Raw genomic sequence first — 21,956 nt, 5'->3', positions numbered from 1 at the left:
TAAAATTAGAATTTAGATTACTGCAACCCACTGTATACAGTCCTCCCAGAAAAACTCTTAACAAGTCTACACTTAGTATAGAGTGCACAGAACAATTGTTATCTGACTCCAGTTACAAAGGACACATTAGGCCAATCCCCTACCAGGCTTAATTCAAAGCCCCCTGCATTGCCTTCAAGTCATGAACAACCAGGGCTCAAGGTATCTAAAAAAAAATCTGACTCCTTAAGAATACTCTGACAGGCTAAGATTGGAAAAAAAAAAGGCATTCCAAAAGCTCCTTACTCCTAAAGGCTCCAGGCTGGCCCGAACCTGTAAGAAAGCCGTCTCCTCCTTTATCCCCAGGATCTGGAACCCACTGACATCCCACCATAATGTAAAGGAGCTGGCTCTTCCACCAAGCCTACCCTCCTTGGCCAACAATCACCAGTCATCTCATCTCTGTGCATGCCCATGGCTGCTCCAACAATGCTAACACTCTTAACACTCAATCTCTTGTACCAGGCTTATTTATTATTATTATATAAGTATGTAGATTCAGCATTCCTATACCTTACTCTGTGTAATCAGGATGGGCAGAGAATAACAAATTCTTGAAACACACACATACATACATATATTTATATAAAATCGCTGTCATCCAACAAATCAAATAAGCTATGGAGGACATCAGGACAATGGGTAACAACATGGCAGTGATGGCAAACTTATGGCATGGGTATCCAAAATGGCAAAAGTGACTAACTGTATGGCTACTCAAGATTCACAGCTCCTAGCTAACAACGAATGAAGCTCCCCAGTGCATCATCACTGTGATACGAGAATATCGTTTTTGAAAGGATGTAATTTTATACAAAGGCACACAATATTTACCTAATAATTTATGTTTGAACAAATAGCAATTTTTTTTTTGGGAGGCGGGGGGGGGGGGGGTTATTGTAATTTACCTTTTCCACTGCTTTCTCATTAATTAATGGGCCTTGGGTGGTGTCTTCCTGGAATCCACTTCCTACACGCAGCTCCCTCTGAATAGCTTCAGCAAACCTTTTCACAAAGGCATCGTGGACTCCCTTCTGAACCAAGAAACGGTTTGTGCAGACGCACGTCTGAGGGAACACATATAAGAGCCATTAAGAGGCACAAAGAACATCAGCAATCTACGCTGCAGGAACTGCTCATAGGGTATCAGTATAGATAGGTCACCTCACTACACTGCTCTGTGCAGAGACCCTAAAGTCAGAAAGGGGGCCAAGAATGACCTTCCAAAACTTTAAAAGCAATTGGTTTTCAAAAACTGCTGCTCTGGCCTACTTTCTCTCTTGAATCATTTACATACTGCCTGAAGAACCGGGCTAGGTGACTCAGTTCGGCCTGGGACATTCCAAGTTGATGCTCTTACAGGAGATAGATAGACTGTTCTGCATATCACTGCCAGCCTCTTCCCACACTGCACTCGCCACATAGGCCAGCAAGGAGGGGCGTAAAGAAATCACAAAGAGATCTGAACCAGTCTATGTATGCAGTATGCGTTTACAGCAAAGAATGAAAATGGGGAAAACGCGAGCATAGGATGTCCACAGAAAGCACATTAAAAAAAAATAAAAAGATGTAGTTCTGTGGTTAGGGTATGCTCCAGGAATCCCCCCTGAAGCCAGACCCCACGTAGCTCGATCCAGGGTATAACTGGGCAAACGGTAAGAAATATCTGGAGCGGGGGCGGGGCCTGCAGCAGGTACAGAAGAAGCGGCTGCCCAGGAAAGAGCCACTACTTACTGGTTTTCTGGCAGGGCTGCCTGTGCCAAAGGGCAGGAGTATTTACTCAGGCTAAAGACGGCCAGGGATCGGTGAAAGATGTCATGAGTTTGTAAGAGAAGGAATTTGTAATTTTCTGAAATGTGAATATGTGACAAGGGTCTGGGTAGACTGCTTGAAAGAGGTTTGGTTTTCAGTGGCAATATGGATGCGCTAGCTGATGCTCTGAAGATGACCCCCAAAGAATTTGTAACAAGTCTGGTCTCCGGCAAGATCACTGTGTGCGGTTCTGGCTGCCCTATCTCAAAAATGATAAAAATAAAACTAGAAAAGGGACAGAGAAAGGCAACAAAAATGATAAAGGGAATAAAATGGCTCCCTTACGAAGAACACTAAAACAGGTTAGGGCTCTTCAGCTTGGAAAAGAGATGACAGAGGGATGTGACTGAGGTCTATAAAATCGTGAGTGGGTGGGCCATGTAAATAGGGAACATTATTTACCCTTTAAATAGTACTAGTACTAGGGGATAATATAAGACACTAATAAGAAGACTTAAAACAAGCCACAGAAAGTGTTTTTTCACTCAATGCAAAATCAGACTGGGGAATTTGCTGCCAGAGGATGTGGTCAAGGCATCTGGCATAGCTGGTTGAAAATGGGTTTGGACAAGCTCCTGGAGGAAAAGTCCATAAATTATTAGCCAGGTAGATTTGGGAAAGCCACTGCTTATCCCTGGGAGTGAGCAACAAAGCATGGATCTACTCTTTGGGATCTGCTGGTTACCAATGACCCAGGCTGGCTGAGTCAAGATGTTGGACTCGGTGGACCTTGGCCTGACCCAGCATGGCATGTCTTATGTTCTTATGGTTTGGTAGCAGATGGCAGTAGCTCTGGTAATCCAATATGGAGCCAAAGTTGAACTATTCCTCCACCACTGGGCTGAGGGAATGGACCGGGGGCTATGTTTTTTTCCTTATTAGGTGATTGGTAATACTGACATTAGATGTATTTTGTGCATTTCCTATGAATTTGACAAGAAGCGTAATTCTCCGGCATCCTTTATTTCATTTTTCTTCTTTCCTAATGAATAGTCTAATAAAAAGGAAAGTTTTGAAAAATATATTGCAATGTAAAACTGAGCGAGAATGTCTCAAAAATAAAATACAGAATGTCTCATAAATATGTTATTTACCAGTCAAATACCTTAACTGCACCTCTCTTGCAAAATATCATCAAGCACCCAACTTCATTTTTTTTATAAAATAAAAAAAATACACAAGAAAATGCTATACTGGGTCAGACCAAGGGTCCATCAAGCCCAGCATCCTGTTTCCAACAGTGGCCAATCCAGGCCATAAGATCCTGGCAATTACCCAAACACTAAGAAGATCCCATGCTACTGATAGAGAATAACCACTGCTATTACTGCTAAGACAACTGGATTAATAGCAGTTAATGGATTTCTCCTCCAAGAACTTATCCAAACCTTTTTTAAACCCAGCTACATTATGGGGCAGATTTTAAAACCTGTGCACGGGCGCAGATTTGTTCGCGCAACCCATCGCAAACAAATCTACGCCTGATTTTATAACATGCCGCACGCATGTTATAAAATCCAGGGTCAGCACGCGCAAGGGGGTGCACAATTGTGCAACTTGCGCATGCCGAGCACGCAGGCTGGCTCCGTTCCCTCTGAGGCTGCTCCGAAATCGGAGCGGCCTGGGAGGGAACTTTTCTACCACTCCCCCCCCCCACCTTCCCCTCCCTTCCCCTATCTAACCCACCCCCCAGCCCTAACTAGATTCCCCCCGCCCCCCTGGATATGGCAGGAGCTGCTGCTTCATAGGGCAATGAAAGGGAGCTTCTGTCTACAAGACTCCCATACTCGCCCCTACAGACACCAGCCATGCTTAGCGGCCTCTGGAGGAAGCTGGCTTCTCTGCAAGGGATATAGCTTCCTTATTTTGCATTTCACTGGACAGAAAACCCGTTCGGAGAGCAAAGCAATGCAGCACTGTTAGGATGAGGGAATGACAACTCTGGCCCTCCCACTCCCCAGAGCAGATGAGGCAGTGGCTGATTTTAGCCAACCATTTCTTATCAAAAAGGTAGCACCCGGCAATTAAATGCACGCAGAATTACAGAGCAACCTTCATTTATTCTGCTTAAAACACATCCCTAAAACGCTATGGTAATTTTAGCCAAAATAATGTGGTGCTACTGTCAATCACTCTTTGCAAGGTGGTGGAAATGTTGACTTCTCCTATCTCCCCCCCCCCTCCAACCCCCACTCTTGCCTTTGACACACAGAAGGAAACTCACTTGCCCTGAGTTGCGATACTTCGAAGCCAAGGCCCCTGCCACAGCTCTGTCAATGTCGGCACTGTCAAACACGATGAACGGGGCATTACCCCCGAGCTCCATGGAAACCCTCTTCACAGTGCTGGCCGCTTGCCGCAGTAGTATCTGCCGATGAGCAGGAGAGGGAGAGAAAAACGCAGCATGGAAAGAAACCGAGTGCCACTTTTTCAAAGTCATTCAGTATGAAGAGAGAGTCTCCTCCTACAGCCCCCTGGGGTCTCTCATGCCCACGCCAACAAAATGCAAACAGAACCCCAAGGCAAGAGGAACAGGCAGCAGGGGGGAAATTTAGCAGCATGTTTAACAAGCGAACAAACAAAACATAGGGCCCCCGTAAAAAAGTGTCCTGAGCACCTTTCCGGGACATTTTTTGTCTGTGAAAAAAGTGTCAGTAGCTAGACCACAGCGCTGAATGCATTAGAACAAAATAATGATCTATATTTATGTATATAGATAGGAAGAAATACATAGACAGATATCGGTACCTAGTTAGAAATATATATGAGGGTGGGCACGGTTAATTTCCAATCATGTTTTTGAAAATTAGAGGATAACTTTCCAACAACTCCATGCAGCTGCATATACACGCTTATATGGCTGCACATATATCCACAATAGTATTTTATAACCAGTGCCTATCATATATTCACATATTATAAAATACATGAATATCTGCCCCGCAACATATGCGCAAATACATAGAATATGTGTGCTTTTCCTACCAATTAAAAAAAAACAAAACATACGCACATATATTTTACATGCGAAAAAAAAAAAGTACTACTTGCTGACCTAAACCCCAATCGACGCATGTAAGTCGGTATATTTTAAAAGTACGTGCACATAATCGAAGTTACCAGTTTTCCTGATTCCTCCACCAGCCCTTTCCCAGGTCATCAAGACCCTCCCAGTTCTGCAGCCTGAACTCCCCCCGAGTCAGCCAAACCTCCCACCCGGTCAATAAGAGACGACAAACAAGTTTAATATCACTTACGTCAAATAATTAGCATGTGTAAAATACTGTAAGTTGCCAAATGTATGTGCACAATTCTACTATAAAAAAAGCAACTTACACGCGTAACTGTTGGCCTCTCTTCAGGACGCCTCTAGACCGTCCCTTTTATTTGCATGCCTAGATTTTGTGAACGCATAACGTATGCACATTTTTCCAATGTTTATAAAATAGCGACTACGTGACTACAAGCTACCTACATGTGCATATGCTAATTTTACACGCATAGGTGCTTTGAAAATTCACCCCTTATGAGTATTGTGATTCAGTGGAGAAGATATATACACGCACAGTATAAACATCGTCAGTCACAATATTCTTAATTGTTCAAGAACATAATAATTGGACGTCAATTACAACCACGCTTTTATTTTCAGAGGGTTTTAAAAATAAAAGGAAGACAAATACCACGAACAGGAGGTAACCCAGAGGCGTGTGTGTGTGTGTGTGTGCGCGAGCAATCATGGTTTTTGATTTGGTTTAGTTCACGAGGTAATGGAGGGGCCCCTCAAGCGGCAAATCTAAGCAGCTGGGTCTTCTTTTCTGTGTGCAGTTCTGCTAGCAGAGATGCAGATGTGGTTCTCTCTTCTCCTACATTTTTTTTCCCCTCAATTTTCTTTCAAAATCACACCCCCATCCCGCCACATCCCACTCCAGACAGCCTGGCCAGGCGATTCTAGTATTCTCGCTAAGAATGACGACCTGCGGAGAGAGTGTCCTCTAAAACTATCCTGAAGTACCACAATATGCACAGCAGGCTCCGCTGCAATAGCCCCCATCCTCTCTCCCTCCTGGGATGAGGTGCATCACCATGCTGGGCTCACTGGACAGGAGACTCTGATTTGAGCTTCCTATGCTGCACAACCAGTCCCCTTCTCCTAAGTTTAACACTCAAATGATACATCTTTATGGAAAACCTAAGATAGTACTACGGTTTTCAGTAAGGCCAATATGATATTTTACTTGAGATTACACTGACCAAGTAGTCTATAAAACCCAATCTGGGAAACCACTGTAAACTCTCAGAGCCATGGTGTGTAAGAGTTTTCTGAAAATTTTGCAAAACCCACAGTCAAGGTCAACCTTAACTAAATATACAAAAGGGTACTGCTAAACTAAAAAAAAAAAAAAAATCAATTCCACCTCTGTTTTTAGCCTTTACCATCACATCTTCTAAAAAATCTCTAGTTTGAATGTGCAACACGTACCTTTCCTGTTGCAGTTGAACCAGTGAAAGAGATTTTGGCTACTAAAGGGTCAGTACAAAGAACTTCTCCCACAGAAGGAGTTTTTTCTCTAGAACAGGGAACAACATTATAGACGCCTGCAGGAATCCCAGCTTGGTCGGCCAGCTGCAATAAAAAAAAGAAAGAAACTGCAAGAATGACAAGCATATTCTAAATATGGAATAATGTATTCAGTTGATAAGAATAATGAAAGTTGAGAACACAAGCATTGAGATTTATTAAACAGTGTTGCACAATGCCTTAACCCTTTGATATGCAGTCACTGCATCACGAGTAGATACGAGCAACAAAACTGTGAACTAGTTTGGGAAGCCCAAACCAGTTCAAGAAAGAAACCCACAGACAGCAGAATCAACAAGCGAATTCATGGAAACAGGGGAGCGAGCAAAGTTTGTGCATCCCTTTTCATAGGCAGTAACCAAAGGCAAGAGAGCCTCAGCAACGCTTGATGGCATCGCAATGTGCTCTGATCACCTTGAAATTTCAACAAAGGCTGTTGAAAACAGCAAACATTCTGAGCGCTAACCATAAAATACTCGGTCCGAAATGCTGTAACGGCACAATAACATACCGGGATAGACATTCAATGATTCCCACATGATTCCCGACTGCAGAAGACACAAGTCCTTGGACCTCACAATGTACTGGATGTGTGCATCAAAATCCTACCACATCCATTCCACAAAAGCATCAATGGGAACAGTTTTCAAAGAGGTCCATCGTGCAAAGGAGTTAAACTTAGCTGGACAGAGACACAGCCAGACAAACTCCATGCTGTGAATTTCCATCTTGCTGAATGCGGATTTTCAGTGCTAAAGCTTTTCTCCCATTCTGTGTCTATAGGAAAATACCTTGGTGAATCTGGCCCTTAGATGCTGAAATGTAGGGAAATATAGCAGGCCAAAAATTCGGCTTAATAGCTAGATTTATGAAATTGCTATAAGTATTGCATGCGGTAGAAAAAGGGGCATGTTTTATGTTAATTTCCGCAAAGAACTTTAACCTGTTTTGCATTTTCCTAGCTGCCAAGTGCTCATTTCACCACTGGGAGAGGGAGAGAGAGACTGAGACTATCTACAAGGCCCTTTTAGCAGTTACCTATTTATATCTCTATAGGAGGCCCTCCTAGTAACTCGAGGTGAAGTTTAGGTAGCAGTGTAGGGGTTAGGGGCCACTTTTACATGCAGAGTGAGATGTATGAATAGAGCAGTAGAGACTCTTGTGAAGATTTGATGTCCTACGGAGTGAGGAAACTCTCACAACGATGAAATTTGTACAATTTTCTCTCACCCTAGCTTGATGGACTTTCTACCTGGGTATCATCAAGCTAGGCGCTCAACCCAAAAAAATTTTTTTTCACTCAACGCACAATTAAACTTTGGAATGTTGCCAGAGGATGTGGTTAGTGCAGTTAGTGTAGCTGGGTTTAAAAAAGGATTGGGTAAGTTCTTGGAGGAGAATTCCATTACCTGCTATTAATTAAGTTGACTTAGAAAATAGTCATTGTTATTACTAGCAACAGTAGCACAGGATCTTCTTGGTGTTTGGATACTTGCCAGGTTTGGCCATTGTTGGAGACAGGATGCTGGGCTTGATTGACCCTTGGTCTGACCCAGTATGGCATGTTCTTATGTTCTTAAAAGTGGCCCCTAACCCCTACACTACTACCTAAATCTCATCTCAAGTTACTAGGTGGGCCTCCTATAGTAGCATAAATAGCTGCTTACTATGATACCACCCCAGAGACGCTATCTCTCTCATCTCTGCTCTTGCGTTATGGGCATATCGCACAGCTTAACGTAGTTATTTTCTGCGCTAAAACTGGGCGATATTGTGTGTTATGGCTTGGCAAAGTTCTAAACCAGCCCACTTTTTTGGAATTCCTGCCCCAAACTCCTACCCAATCCCTCCCCTTTTAAAAATTTGCATCGCACCATGCATTATTGTGCTTATCACGTACGTTAAGACGTTTTTCGCATGTGAAAACGCCATAACGCGATTTCATAAATGACCCTAATAGGCACTCAGCCTTCTTTGGTTTTGATTGCTAATATTACGACCCTTAACATAAGACTTGGTGGTAACCTGTATAGAGTGGCAATTTTTACCATAAGAAACTTTATGGGCAGACTGGATGGACCATATGGTCTTTTTCTGCCATCATTAATATATTATTATATAATATTAGCCTCAATTGGTTTTACAATACTGAGAAACCTGGATAATTCTGATATATTCTTGTGCTTATCTACTTACCATTATATTGTACACATGAACGTAAATAAAGTATAGTAATCAAAAGCTTGGAACCAAGTGCAGTATCCACTTAAAATAACCTACTACGGAGAAGATGACAACGTCAGTAATGATGGCAAATGAAACACTAAGTTTTGCATTTTATAAAAAAAATATATATATATATAGGTTTTGTTTGTTTCCATAGCATACATACATTTTAGAAGTTTTCACATTTGTAAGTTATAAAAAGTGGGTATAATTGTAGGCAATTAACTTTAGATCTAGAACCCTTCCTCCCCACAGAGGTCACCATTTTATCATATTTCATTTAATTAAGCTTGGTATTCAAGTGCCACTGGCATGCATGCAAGATTATTTCCAGGTAGACAAATCAATAATACCATCTGTCAGGAACCTCACACCCTGCCAGATCCCTAGACAGCTGCATGCGTACTCACCTCAGCAAGTGCCAGAGCAGACAGAGGTGTATCTTCGGCAGGCTTCACCACCACCGTGCATCCAGCTGCCAGAGCCGCCCCCACCTTCCGTGTGATCATAGCACTGGGGAAATTCCACTGAAGGAGAAGACAGCGGGGAGAACAAACATCAAATTGTTTCTCTTTGATTGGTTACAGGCAAGCTTTTACTCCTAATGCAGTAGTATAAATCAGCTTCACAAGCAACCCTCCTTCAGTTTTGGCAAAGCCGATTCTTTGCCGAGGCGAAGGGTCATATACTGAGAAATGCTGTCAACCTGACCCATGCAGGATGCTTTAGGTTCACGGAATCCACAGAGCGCCCAATTGTAATGGCCAGTTCAGATTCACCCACTCAAAAAGCATCTTATGAGATGCATGCATGAACAAGTTTGGGTCCAGACATCCATTTTAGACTTTCACAGCAGATTTGGCCCTATTCTTCAAGCTAAAAACTTTAGCAGCAAATAATTATAAACCCACTGCCTCTACAGAAGTTGCTTTTTCTTTTTTCATGTTCACTTGATGAATTGTTGCTAGTGGATAGAGCAGTAGGGTGAGAACCAAGGAAGCCAGGGTTCAAATCCCACTGCTGCTACTTATGACCTTGGGCAAGTCATAACATAAGAAGTTGCCATATTGGGTCAGACCGAGGGTCCATCGAGCCCAGCATCTTGTTTTCAACAGTGGCCAATCCAGGATACAAGTACCTGGCAAGTAGCCAAACATTAAATAAATCCCATGCTACTAATGTCAGTAAGAAGCAGTGGCTATTTCCTTAAGTCAACTTGATTAATAGCAGTTTATAGACTATTCCAAAACTGTCCAAAACTTCTTTAAACCAGCTACATTAACTGCCTCAACCACATCCTCTGGAATGAATTCCAGAGCTTAATTTTAGAGTGAAAAAGAATTGTCTCCGATTTGTTTTAAATGTGCTACTTGCTAACTTCATGGAGTGACACTCCCCCCCGCCCCCCCCAGTCCTTGTGTTATCTGAAAGAGTAAATAACAGATTCACTTTTACCCTTTAATCCTTTCATGATTTTATAGACCTCTATTCCATTACCTTTCTCATTTTAGTTGCCCTTCTCTGTACCTTCTCTAATGCAACTATATCTTTCTTGAGATGTGGCAACCAGAAGTGCACACATTACTCAAGGTAAAGTCTCACAAGGAGTGATACTCAGGCATTATGACATTTTCCATTTTATTCACCATTCCCTTCTTAATAATTCCTAACATTCTGTTTGCTTTTTTGACTGCTGCAGCACACTGAGCCAACAATTTCAATGTATTATCCACTACAATGCCTAGATCTTTTTCCTGGGTGGTAACTCATAATATGGAACCTAACATCGTGTACTACAGCATGGGTTATTTTTTTCTATGTGCATCACCTTGCACTTGTCCACATTAAATTTCATCTGCCAACTGGACGCCCAATGTTCCAGTCTCTCAAGGTCCTCCTGCAATTTATCACAATCCGCTTGTGATTTAACTACTCTGAATAATTGTGTGTCGTAAAACAATCCACTACCTTAGGTACAAACTTATAGGTAGATTTACTAAGCTGCAATATGCCATTAATAGGCAAAAAAAGACAGTGATAGCGGCAGAGGCCAGTGAGCGACATTTTAGAAAATGGTGACAACCAGCTCAGAGCCTAGGAGATGCTCGTGATCTGCCTGTCTTGCAAGGTTGACAACTGTGCTTCCAAAGATATGAAATATTAAATTTATATTGGTTCTAATTAAATTCTGAGTCATATCTTTGTTTGAAAATGTGCTGACAAGCGTCTTTTTAAAGTCTAATATTTAGACAGGGGTTCCACTGGTCACTAGGGATTTCTTGTAAAGGTTGGAGAGCGGGGCCACTGAACCCCAGGTACTGCTACTAATGGTGGGAGAGGGCAGGCAGGTTGCCTTATTGGGGGGAGGGGGGGTTGGAACCCGGGTGGGAGGGAGGACTATTTAAAGGGGTGGAGATTTGGGACAGACATGGGTCATTGCTGCAGGATTATTATTTTATAATTTTTAAGACTGGGATCCTGCTAGGCTGCCTCTAGAGGAGGTAGGGGAATGGGCGGGGGATCTACTTGAACCTCCCCCCAAGGGATTTTTATACTTTAGGGGGGGTGGAAGGAGCTTTTTATTGGCCATGTGGCCCTTTTAGAAGATGGCAACTGCATGTGAAGGGCCACCATCGCGTGTTTTGTTTTTTTTTTACTTTTCCCCCGTGATATTTTTTCTTGTGGTATATTTCCATGAGCAAAAATATCATGGGGAAACTGCTGCGATATTTTACCGGGGGACAGGACAAATATCATGGGAAACAACCCCCCCCCCGCAATTTTTCTCCCATCCTGCAGTAAAATATAGCACTAGAGTAAATCTCCCCCTTAGACGGCAAGCCCTTTGGGGCAGGGAAATACTTATTGGTACCTGAATGTAATCTGCTATGAAGTAGCTGACCAGCTATGAAAGGCAGTATATACACATCAAAAATTAAAAGGGGATGGATCCATTTTCCTCGGTCAGAATCTCTCTTTTGGCCACGGCTGCTTGGCTCCAAGTTTTGATTTGAGCCATTAAAGACTGGACAGCATCTAAGCAGTGCTATCAATGACTGTCCAGAAGGTGGGGCTTCACAAACCCCCTCCCCTCCCCCTCCAAGGCTACTAGAAAGTTGTCGCCACAAACTAAAATGGCAGCACTGGACAATAAAAAAAAAAAAAAAAAAAAGTAAGAAAAAGTAAAATCCTCATCTACTAGCATTGATGACCTGGAAAATAATGCCCCAAAGTCAAGAATATTAGGGAATCCCTGCAAAGACAAACGACCTTGTCTGTAAAAGTCTGTTCCCATCCCACGGGCTTAAAATGGGAAGGGTTTTTGTTTTTTTAAAAATATAATCAGTCTCTGAATCTGCATGCTTAGTTGCTAGGTTTGTACCTGTGTCTTTTCTGCCCTTTTCTATCCCTTAGCTAGGATGGCTGCATCCTCAGACTGAATCTCTCAACGTCGCTCTTTGATCGGCAGGCACAAATATGATTATTACAGTTAAGGGTCCCACGGAGCACGCGGCTGCGCTTACTGGAGTGATGATGCCTGCCACGCCAACCGGCTGCTTCAGCACCAGTATCCGCCGATCCCTCATGGGAGAAGAAATGACATCACCGTAAATATGACGAGCTTCTTCTGAGAACCATTCAACAAAGCCAGCGGAGTAAAGAACTTCCCGCAGGGCCTCCTGCAGCGGCTTGCCCTGTGGATTTCCAGGCAGGAAAGGACACAAAACATTAACATTTCCATCAGGACTCTGAATCACATAGTACTAGAGGTACACATAATAGAAATAATATTTCATGGTGTTATTGTTGTAAACTTGCTATGTTAATTTTTCTTTTGTACATCGCTTTGGGCGATAGTTTTATTTGTAAAGCGATAAATAAAAAAAACCCTAATAAATAAATAAATAAATAATAACCCCTGCTCTATAGGAGCTTACACAGTCTAAACAAGACAACATACAAGAGCAGAGAGACTATAGGAACTACATTTATTAAGAAAAACGTTTAAACCAACAAGGGTATAAATCAGGAGAATCGGATGCTCAATTTTAAAGCTGCCTCGAAAGCATGGGCTTTTAGACTTAATTTACATAAGGCCAGACAGGAAGCATAACTCATCAGCTCAGGAAGTCTAATCCAAGCATGCGGCCCAGTAAGGTGGAAAGCATGGAGACAGGAGCTCATGCCGAAAGAGAAGGGCACAGATACGAGTGTCGTGCCCGATGAGCGGCGTTCATGAAGAGGGATGTACGGAGATATGAGATCGGAGAGGTAGTGAGGAACTGAAGAGGGAATGCACATCATCTGGAGTAAATCCAAAGCCTTCAGACTTCTATAATACTTACAGTTGGGTTTTTCATGCCTAGCGCCCTCTTTTGCTCTGCCAAATACACAGTAGCAACTAGCAGGGTGAGACGCAAAAGGTCTTTTTTTTTTTTTTTATAAACAGTAATCGATGAATACTCAGAAGGAAGCACAGCAGCAGCAGTATATCCTGGTAACAATATGAACCCTACAAATAAATCATGGATTTCCAAACAGCATGACCCAGGCATAGCTGTAGTTTGCTGGCAGATACAGCTATTTCCCCGTAGCTGTTTAAAACAAGAAGGTCCATGCAGAATTAATGGATCCCCCAACATCTTCTGAAAATATGGTATGGATAGGACACCAAAGAGAGACGTTATTAGGGGACAGAAAGGGACAACACACATACAAACATGGTGAACTCGTAAGTAGAACCCAAAACCAGGAGAAAGACATGATGCAAAAGGAATTAATTGCCCTAATAATTGTTCATGGATTCCCTCATTTCACAACCACGTCCATTAAAAAAAAAAGTGCCACAGGTCCTTTTACTTATAAGTAGGCCCCTTCACTTTCATACTTTAATTCCTGTGACTTCCCTGCACAGGGCTAGCTTAGGAAAAAGGAAAACACGGAGGAAGGGATAGAGGTGGGGGGGCACAGCCACGGTGGTGTCACATCTCCTATAAAAGGAGTCCCACCGTCAGGACAAGGAAGCCAAGCAGCAAGACCAAGTGACCCACTTTCTGGCGGGAAAGCAATCTGTCCACCTCATGAATTCTCTCTCTCATGCTAAATTTCAAATTAAAGACATAGGACTACAAATACTGAAATGCAAAGCTGTAGAAATTAAAATAATAATAATAAAAAAAAGCCAAGACAAGGCAAAACCCTCCCTTCAGAAACTGGGTCACCTGCCAGTTACAGAAATGGAGTTTCTATTCTTTCTGCTCGAAAACCTAAAATACTAGCTCTAGATTTAGCCTTTGTACACGATGGAATTCTCCTGCTCCGCCTTCCGCCACAGTCCTAAAGCCTTGCAATTTTCTGCGATGGCTGCGCCGATTTTCTGAATGTGTTTTAAAACCTCCATGACTTTTCCTCGGCTGAGCAAAATCACCAACAAACTCTTGGATTCCCTAAATCCCACAGGCTTTGCATTATGTCTACTAATTTCTTGAGCCTGGAAACAAAGTTGGAAGTGCAATTTCCTCGCCGAGGCAGGATTTTGAGTCCATTTTCAGCAGAAAAAAAAAGTGGGGCTCTTTGCAGTGATATTGCAATTATCAAAACTCTATTTGAAGAGTGCCTGCTGTAGGAGCGGGTCCAAATCCAGTGATGCTTCTAGCAGACATAGCCTGCAGAACAATAACGTCTTCGTAAGTCACGATGGCAGGGTAGTTGTCTGTGCCAGAAGGGCCAGAGACGAAGAACCTCGAGGACTATGACAGATGACAGTGAGGTCAGGCAGGTTTCCTCCATGGTAGGAAGCTCCTGAGGAATTTACATTCACATACAGGCCGACGGAGCGCACTGTTAACCTACCACTGGTCGCGCGTTTTCCCTTACCCCTTATTCAGTAAGGGGCGGAAAACGCGCGTCCAACCCGCCGAACCTAATAGCGCCCTCAACAGGCAAATGCATGTTGAAGGCCCTATTAGGTATTCGCGCGCGATTCAGAAAGTAAAATGTGCAGCCAAGCCGCACATTTTACTTTCAGAAATTAGCGCCTACCCAAAGGTAGGCGCTAATTTCTTCCGGCACCGGGAAAGTGCACAGAAAAGCAGTAAAAACTGCTTTTCTGTGCACCCTCCAACTTAATATCATGGCGATATTAAGTCGGCGGTCTCGAAGAGTAAAAAAAGTTTAAAAAAAAGAAAAAAAAATTTGAAGTAGGCCGGCGGCTGTTGGGTCGAAACCGGACGCTCAATTTTGCCAGCGTCCAGTTTCCGAGCCCGTGGCTGTCAGCGGGCTCGAGAACCGACGCCGGCAAAATTGAGTGTCGGCTGTCAAACCCGCTGACAGCCGCCGCTCCTGTCAAAAAGGAGGCGCTAGGGACGCGCTAGTGTCCCTAGCGCCTCCTTTTGCCCGTTTCTACCGCCGGGCCTCATTTGAATACTGTATTGCCCGCGGACTTTACTGAATCGGCCTGAAAGTGATTACATGGTCATGATTCTGTCATAGAACATCCTTGCTACATGTGCGGCTATTGTAAGTACCCAAAAAGATACGAGGGGTAGGCTTCTTCTAAAGCTGAGTGGGAAGTGTGAGGGGATCTCTCAGGCAAGGAAATCTGTGCAAGAAACCTCTTTGTCCGAACGTTTTGCTGAAAAGTTCCTCCACTCCCAGAAACACAGGACTTCTATTTTTGATTGACTGGGAAGCTTCCGCAGTGTATTCCGTTTCTCTCTAGAGCACGCTGCCTTTCAGTCTATGGCTTATTGGGGTGGGGGAAGAGGCCTCCAAGGAGCAGATCCTCTCTTGCTAGGGTCGCCTTGGAGTTTTACAACTGCGTGCAGAGGGAGCAAAGGAATTAGAAGTGCGGCGCCAGCTAGATTTCTGCAGGATTCCCTGGACAGTAAACAAGTTAGCTCCGTGTAAATTCAGGCATTCCCTGGGGATAGTTTGTGGACTCCTGCGGAATACCTGGGGGAAAACTGCGCTCTTTAATCAGTCGACCATACAGAATGAAATAGCACAACAGCTAAAATAAAATGTTCCAGTCATCCGTTCTTACATTCTCCGCCGTAATTATGTTAGCGAGGTCGTCTTTGTTCTGTATCATCAAATCATGCCATTTGCGAAGCAGTGCACTTCTCTCCTGCAGTCAAAAAAAAAAAAAAGAGTTAGTTTGGAGATCTGCTCTTGTTAATAGGAAAAGAAGAGAAGTCCTGAGATTGTTAGTTATTGTCTGGAAATTTAGCTTGCGCTCAGAGATGGAGTAAAGTTACTCGAGTTAAAGCTATTCTATGGGGCTGAACCCAGAGTTTGTGGTGTACTCAGAGTACAGGACCGCTGGCAGGCGTAAATCTGCCAACAAAGGTAGGGGGAGTTTAGATAGGGCCGGGGGGGGTTAGGTAGGGGAAGGTGAGGGGAGGCGAAAGGAAAGTTCCCTCCGAGGCCTCTCCGATTTCGGAGCGGCCTCGGAGGGAACAGGCAGCGCGCGCTGGGCTCGGCGCACGCAGGTTGCACAAATGTGCACCCCGTTGCGCGCGCCGACCCCGGATTTTATAAGATACGCGCGTATCTTATAAAATCCAGCGTACTTTTGTTCGCACCTGGTGCACAAACAAAAGTACGCCCGCGCGTACATTTATAAAATCTACCCCTTAGTGCACAAATTTTACTTTATGTGCACAAATTATGCTAAATTTTTTATGGAAATCCTGGAACCACATTGGTTAAGTGTGCATCCAGGCCCTGGGTGGAGAATCACTATTCTACATATAAGAAAACTGGACAGATTTGTGCTGATTGAATGTTACTTATGTTGGGCTTTAGACAAACAGCCCAGGAGGAGATTTAAATTGCTCAAAAACTTTGCTGCATATTTTGCTGAAAGACAGTAAACAGGAAGAGAAAAAGGAAAACAAAAACCCTAAGCATAGCAAAGCTAAGAAAACAGGGCGAGAGCTAAGATAATGAAGCAGAAAACTCTTGAGGAATTAGATTGTTTCCACAGATCTAGGGCAGAACATGTAACCACTCAAAGTGCAAACAGTGTTGACCATGAAAATGTTGTACACTGCATGTATGTCCATATTTACTATGGTTCTGCCAAGATAAGATTAACAAAAAAAACTTTAATGAGCCAGAGGCTGTGAGGGATGGATTCAGTGCTGGGCAGGCCAATCCCCTCTTGCTACAGATTCACTGGTCACTGGTAGAGTCAAAATGCAGATCTGAATCAAAATACACTGGCGGGGGATAGGCAGGGCAGAAATACTCAGCACAGCCTGACTACTCAACTTAGACAGACAGATTTGATCGGCTAGATACAGGGCTGCCATTTAAGCACTATGGTTAGACAGCTAAGTTCCCTCTTCCCACTGGGAACATTTCCACAGATGCCCATTTTCTCAGCAGCTAAAATTTAGTAACCTAGTTTCATTAGGGTGAAAAATGTAATTGCCCAGTCCTGGTAAATTTTCAAAGGGACCAAACTAGCTGTCTGCCTCCCAAACGGGCCGATACAGTAAAGTCTGCGGGAGAGCGGGCGCACCGGCCACTCGCTGGTGTGCGCGATTCAGTATTTAAATTAGGTCCGGCGGTAGATCCGGGTAAAAAGAGGCGCTAGGGACACTAGTGCGTTCTTAGCGCCTCCTTTTTGACAGGAGCGGCGGCTGTCAGCGAGTTTGACAGCCGAAGCTCAATTTTGCCGGTGTCGGTTCTCGAGCCCGCTGACAGCCACGGGCTCGGAAACAGGACGCCGGCAAAATTGAGCGTCCGGTTTTCGGCCCGACAGCCGTGGGCCGAATTCTAATTTTTTTTTTTTTTTACTCTTTGGGACCTCCGACTTAATATCGCTATGATATCAAGTCGGAGGGTGCACAGAAAAGCAGTTTTTACTGCTTTTCTGTGCACTTCTCCGGTGCCGGAAGAAATTAGCGCCGACCTTTGGGTCGGCGCTAATTTCTGAAAGTAAAATGTGCGGCTTGGCTGCACATTTTACTTTCTGTATCCCGCGCGCATACCTAATAGGGCCCTCGACATGCATTTGCATGTCGAGGGCGCTATTAGGTGCCGCGGGTTGGACGCGTGTTTTCCTCCCCTTACTGAATAAGGGGTAAGGGAAAACGCGCATTCAATAGCAGGCTAACAGTGCCCCCCGTCGGAGCGCACTGTACTGAATCGGCCTGTGAGTTAGGTGGCTAGATCCTTTGAAAATGTATCTGTCAGTGCAAAAGCAATGGGTTCTTTTGTACATACATAGGTTTTAACAACTACTATCAACGTTTTGACAAGTTATATTTAGTAGGGATTGTGTACATATTTTGTTCCAAGATCTGATATATCTTTAAATGTGAATATATGTTTACAGGACTAGGGAGGCCTGTTTATATGGTCAACTATTCTGTTCAAATACACTTTACCACATGTTGGAATTTCAAAGCAACAAGGGTTAATTTTGCAACAAAGTATGTAATAGCTGAGGCTTAGTTTAGCATAAACAAAACTGACCTCATCTCTCTGGAGTCTAATGAAATCTATGCATAATGTGTGTTTTTCAGTATATGACTTTTAGTAATAATTAATTTGAAGCATTAATTAGCAAAGGAAGAGGAATGGTCAGCAGAAAAAAAGGAGGTGTTATTAACCCTGTATAGGTTCCTGGTGAAACCTCACTTGGAATACTGTGCACAATTCTGGAGCTGTACCTTCAAAAGGATATAAACAGGATGGAGTTGGTCCAAAGGGTGGCTACTAAAAAAGTCAGTGGTCTTCATTCTAAAGAATACGGGAACAGACAAAGATCTAAACATATATACCCTGGAGGAAAGGCGAGAAGATAGAGACATTTAAAGATCTCAAAGGTTTCCATGCACAGGAGGTGAGCCTCTTTCAACAGGAGGAGACTAGAAAAAGGGGTCAAGGATTGACGGTGAAGGGAGTACAGAGGATCCCTAGTTGCTAAGAAATGAAGGCGCGTGAATAAAGGTAAACAAAACAAAACAAAACACCACACACCAAAAAATAAAAAAAGAGGAGATACCCTGTTATTGGATTAACTATTAATCCTCGACCAGCTTCCCTTCCTCTGATCCAAAACCAGAATGAGCAGATGACATGTTGCCAGAAAATTCAAGTGAATCATAAAATGAAGGAGAGCTAGACTTCAATTGCGGTCTGCGTCCTTGCACTAGAAAGGACCCTGCAGTCTATCTCCATCAGAAGCTCTGCTGCCTTATATTTCTGTACGGGTTTGCTCTTTTCCGCTCGTCGCTTTCACTTTTAGTAGCCAATCAAATCGCGCTATTATTGACACACCTCCTCTCACAGCTGACACTGCGGGCTCCCTGGATGTGATCGTGTGCTGGGGGCAAGATCTCATTGCTAATGTCTACACACTATTAAAAAAAACCAACCCCACAACCACCTGGAAATGTGGATCTGTAGGAACTTTAGAAGGAACCGTGCCCTCCTGGCTGGGACAGAGTCCTGTCTTAGGAGAAAGCGACAAGCAGGGAGGGCCGCCTGTCTCCTGTGCGTGCAGAACCAGAGAAGGCTCGCAACGGGGCCAGAGAGGCCGCCTGCCTGGGAAAGCACCGGAGATAGATCGGAGAACACTTCAGCAGGGCACAAAGCGAAATCAACCCCAAAAGCAGAGTCACTGCCGAGTGGACGCTCCGTCTCCTACAGAGAAGGACGAGCGTCCTTGCAGCTTGTGAGGGCCGGAGCCTTGCACCCCCCCGCTCACCTTGGCAGGCGCCTCCTTCCAGGAGCCGAAGGCGCTGGCGGCGGCGCTCACCGCCTGGCGGCACTCGGCCGGCCCACAGTCCGCCACCCGCCGCAGCTCGGCGCCGCTCGCCGGCTCCAGCACAGGGAAGGTGGTGGCCGCCCCCACCCAGCGGCCCCCGATGTAGCCATCCGAGCGCAGCAAGGAAGAGGCGGCGGCGGCGGCCGGCGCCGACGAGAAACCCCGGGCCCAGAGCCGGAGAGCCATGGAGCAGGAGAGGGAGGAAATGTCAGGACCGCCGAGGCGAGGGGCGAAGTCCGCCCTCCGCCCCCTCGTGCGGGGCTGGGCTCATTCTACCCGAGAGCGCGCGCATTCGGCTTAGAACGGACTGAAGAGAGCAGCCCCGGGGGCGGGCGCCCTCTGCTGGTAGAAGCCGGCAGCACGGGCTCCACGCGGAGGGGAGGGAGGGGGTCGTTGTTTCCACCCCCGCTTCTCTTGGAGAGACTGAAACGCTTCTCGGTTGCTTCATTGTCAGGGCTTCAGGAAAGCCCATGTAACTTATTACCTATAAAAAAAAAAAACCCCAATAGGTGAGGTGAGCCCTGGCGATCATGTTTAGTTATGGGCCATTCATTTGCACAGGCTCCGGCCGGGCTTGGCGTGCTTTGGTCTGTGCTGCTGCAGGGCGCCCTCGACCTGGGTGTCAAAGACACGGCGGGAGCCCTTTTACCGGAACTGTTGCTTCAAAGGTCACAGCCCTGCCTTTCAAAACCGCTGCAGGCTCGGGTTTTCGGGCAGATCAAGCATCATGCCTGCTCTCAGGGCTTGGTCAGTTCTAGTGATTGTGATTTGCAACCAGTGCTTAAGGACTGTGCCGTGTGGGCTTTCAACACATATTGAAATAGGTAAGGTGCATGTTGCGGCTGTCTTGTTTTCCTTTTTAATTGCTGAGAAAGCATGCTGGGTGTACCACGGCATTGCTTGCACTGAAGTTGTTTTGAATTAAAGTGCAGGTGCCTCAGGGATCGCTGTTGGGACCGGTTCTATTCAATATCTTTGTGAGCGACATTGTGGAAGGGATAGAAGGTAAAGTTTGTCTGTTTGTAGATGATACTAAGATCTGCAACAGAGTGGACATGACAGAAGGAGTAGAGAGAATGAGATGTGATTTAAGGAAGCTTGAAAGGTGGGAGAAGAAATGGCAGCTGGGATTCAATGCCAAGAAGTGCAAAGTCATGCATCTGGGGTGTGGCAATCCAAAAGGGTTGTATGTAATGGGGGATGAAGGACTGTTGTGCATGGAGCAAGAGAGGGACCTTGGGGTGATACTGTCTAGAGATACAAAGACGGCAAGGCAATGTGACAAGGCGATAGCTAAAGCCAGAAGAGTGCTGGTCTACACAGAGAGAGGAACAACCAGTAAGAAAAAGGAGGTGATAATTCCCTTGCCAGGTCCTTGGTAAGGCCTCACCTGGAGTACTGTGTTCAGTTCTGGAGACCATATCTCAAAGGGACAGAGACAGGATGGAGGCGGTCCAGAGAAAGGTGACCAAAATGGTGCAGGGGTCTCCATCAAATGACTTATGAGGAGAGGTTGAAGGACCTAAATATGTACACCCTGGAGGAGAGGAGGAGCAGGGGAGATATGATACAGACCTTCAGATACCTGAAAAGTTTGAATGATGCACAATCATTGACAAACCAGTTTCTGCTGGAAAGAAATCAGAAGAACTAGGGGTCATGAAATGAAACTACAGGGAGGACGACTCGGAACCAAAGTCAGGAAATATTTCTTCACAGAGAGGGTGGTGGATGCCTGGAATGCCCTTGCAGAGGAGGTGGTGAAGACAAAAACAGTAAAAGAATTCAAAGGGTCATGAGATAAACACTGTGGATCCCTTTAAGGCTAGAGGACAGGAATGAAGAAAATAGTGCATGGGGGTAACTTGGTGAGGCAGTTACTACCCTTAACCAATAAGCCTTTATGCTGTTGATGCAACTCCAGCATTGCTCTCTGCTTCAATGGCAAGAGGTAATGAGGAATTGGACTCAAACAGCAACCAACAAGGGCCCCTGACTTTGACAGTCTGGGAAACTGATAATTATAAGGATGGTTTGTATGGCTGGGCAGCTACTACCATATGCTTGCTGGGCAGATTAGATGGACCATTTGGTCCTTTCCTGCCATTATTTCTATGTTTCTGTGTGATTGTAGTACCAGATTGTTCTATGGTACCCATCTTAATTATTGAGTTTTGATTAACCGGATGACAGACACATTAAGGATGAGTGCAATATGGCATTGAACCCCTCCAAACTACAAGGAAGGAGGCTTTGCTTTGGAATACACTAGCTGCAGTTATCTCTGTCCTGGTGCAGCTCACTTTATATTTGGGTCACTTTGACTCAGCTCCCCGAAATCCCATATTTGGACTTGATTTCCATGGGCAGATTGCAGGACGATATCAGCCTGGGGAATTTTTTTCACAACCGGCCCATGGGGTATCTGACATCCTCGTGTACTTTCTCTGCAGCACGTGTGTCGACAGCTCCCTAAAGCACACCAAGTCGACTTTGGAACCTGGCAGAATT

The 21,956-nt window shown here is 44.7% G+C and overlaps 2 protein-coding genes across 3 annotated transcripts in view; one reads left to right on the top strand and one right to left on the bottom strand.

Moving 5' to 3' along the window:
• Positions 1 to 19,764, bottom strand: part of ALDH5A1 (aldehyde dehydrogenase 5 family member A1) — a 33,969-nt gene extending 14,205 nt beyond the window's left edge. Inside the window, exons 1-7 of one of the 2 annotated variants that reach the window (XM_029590764.1) lie at positions 19,386 to 19,764; positions 15,705 to 15,788; positions 12,184 to 12,354; positions 9,070 to 9,186; positions 6,335 to 6,478; positions 4,076 to 4,219; positions 948 to 1,106 (exon numbers count right to left, since the gene is read on the bottom strand). In XM_029590764.1, the coding sequence (XP_029446624.1) occupies positions 948 to 1,106; positions 4,076 to 4,219; positions 6,335 to 6,478; positions 9,070 to 9,186; positions 12,184 to 12,354; positions 15,705 to 15,788; positions 19,386 to 19,631 (1,065 nt within the window). In that variant the 5' untranslated portion in view covers positions 19,632 to 19,764. Of the gene's footprint in view, positions 1 to 947; positions 1,107 to 4,075; positions 4,220 to 6,334; positions 6,479 to 9,069; positions 9,187 to 12,183; positions 12,355 to 15,704; positions 15,789 to 18,680; positions 18,840 to 19,385 lie in introns of those variants that run through there. The other variant, XM_029590765.1, reaches the window with a different exon arrangement.
• Positions 19,765 to 19,855: 91 nt separating this feature from the next.
• The window catches only part of GPLD1 (glycosylphosphatidylinositol specific phospholipase D1), a 106,417-nt gene continuing 104,316 nt past the window's right edge, over positions 19,856 to 21,956 (top strand). The window contains exon 1 of the mRNA XM_029590769.1: positions 19,856 to 20,269. Within this exon, the coding sequence (XP_029446629.1) occupies positions 20,173 to 20,269 (97 nt within the window). The 5' untranslated portion in view covers positions 19,856 to 20,172. The remainder of the gene's footprint in view (positions 20,270 to 21,956) is intronic.

This window comes from Rhinatrema bivittatum, chromosome 2 (genome assembly GCF_901001135.1).
Source record: "Rhinatrema bivittatum chromosome 2, aRhiBiv1.1, whole genome shotgun sequence".
Classification (NCBI taxonomy): Eukaryota; Metazoa; Chordata; class Amphibia; order Gymnophiona; family Rhinatrematidae; genus Rhinatrema; species Rhinatrema bivittatum.
The sequence above is the reverse complement of the archived record's forward strand: the minus strand, read 5'-3'. Positions and strand labels throughout refer to the sequence as shown.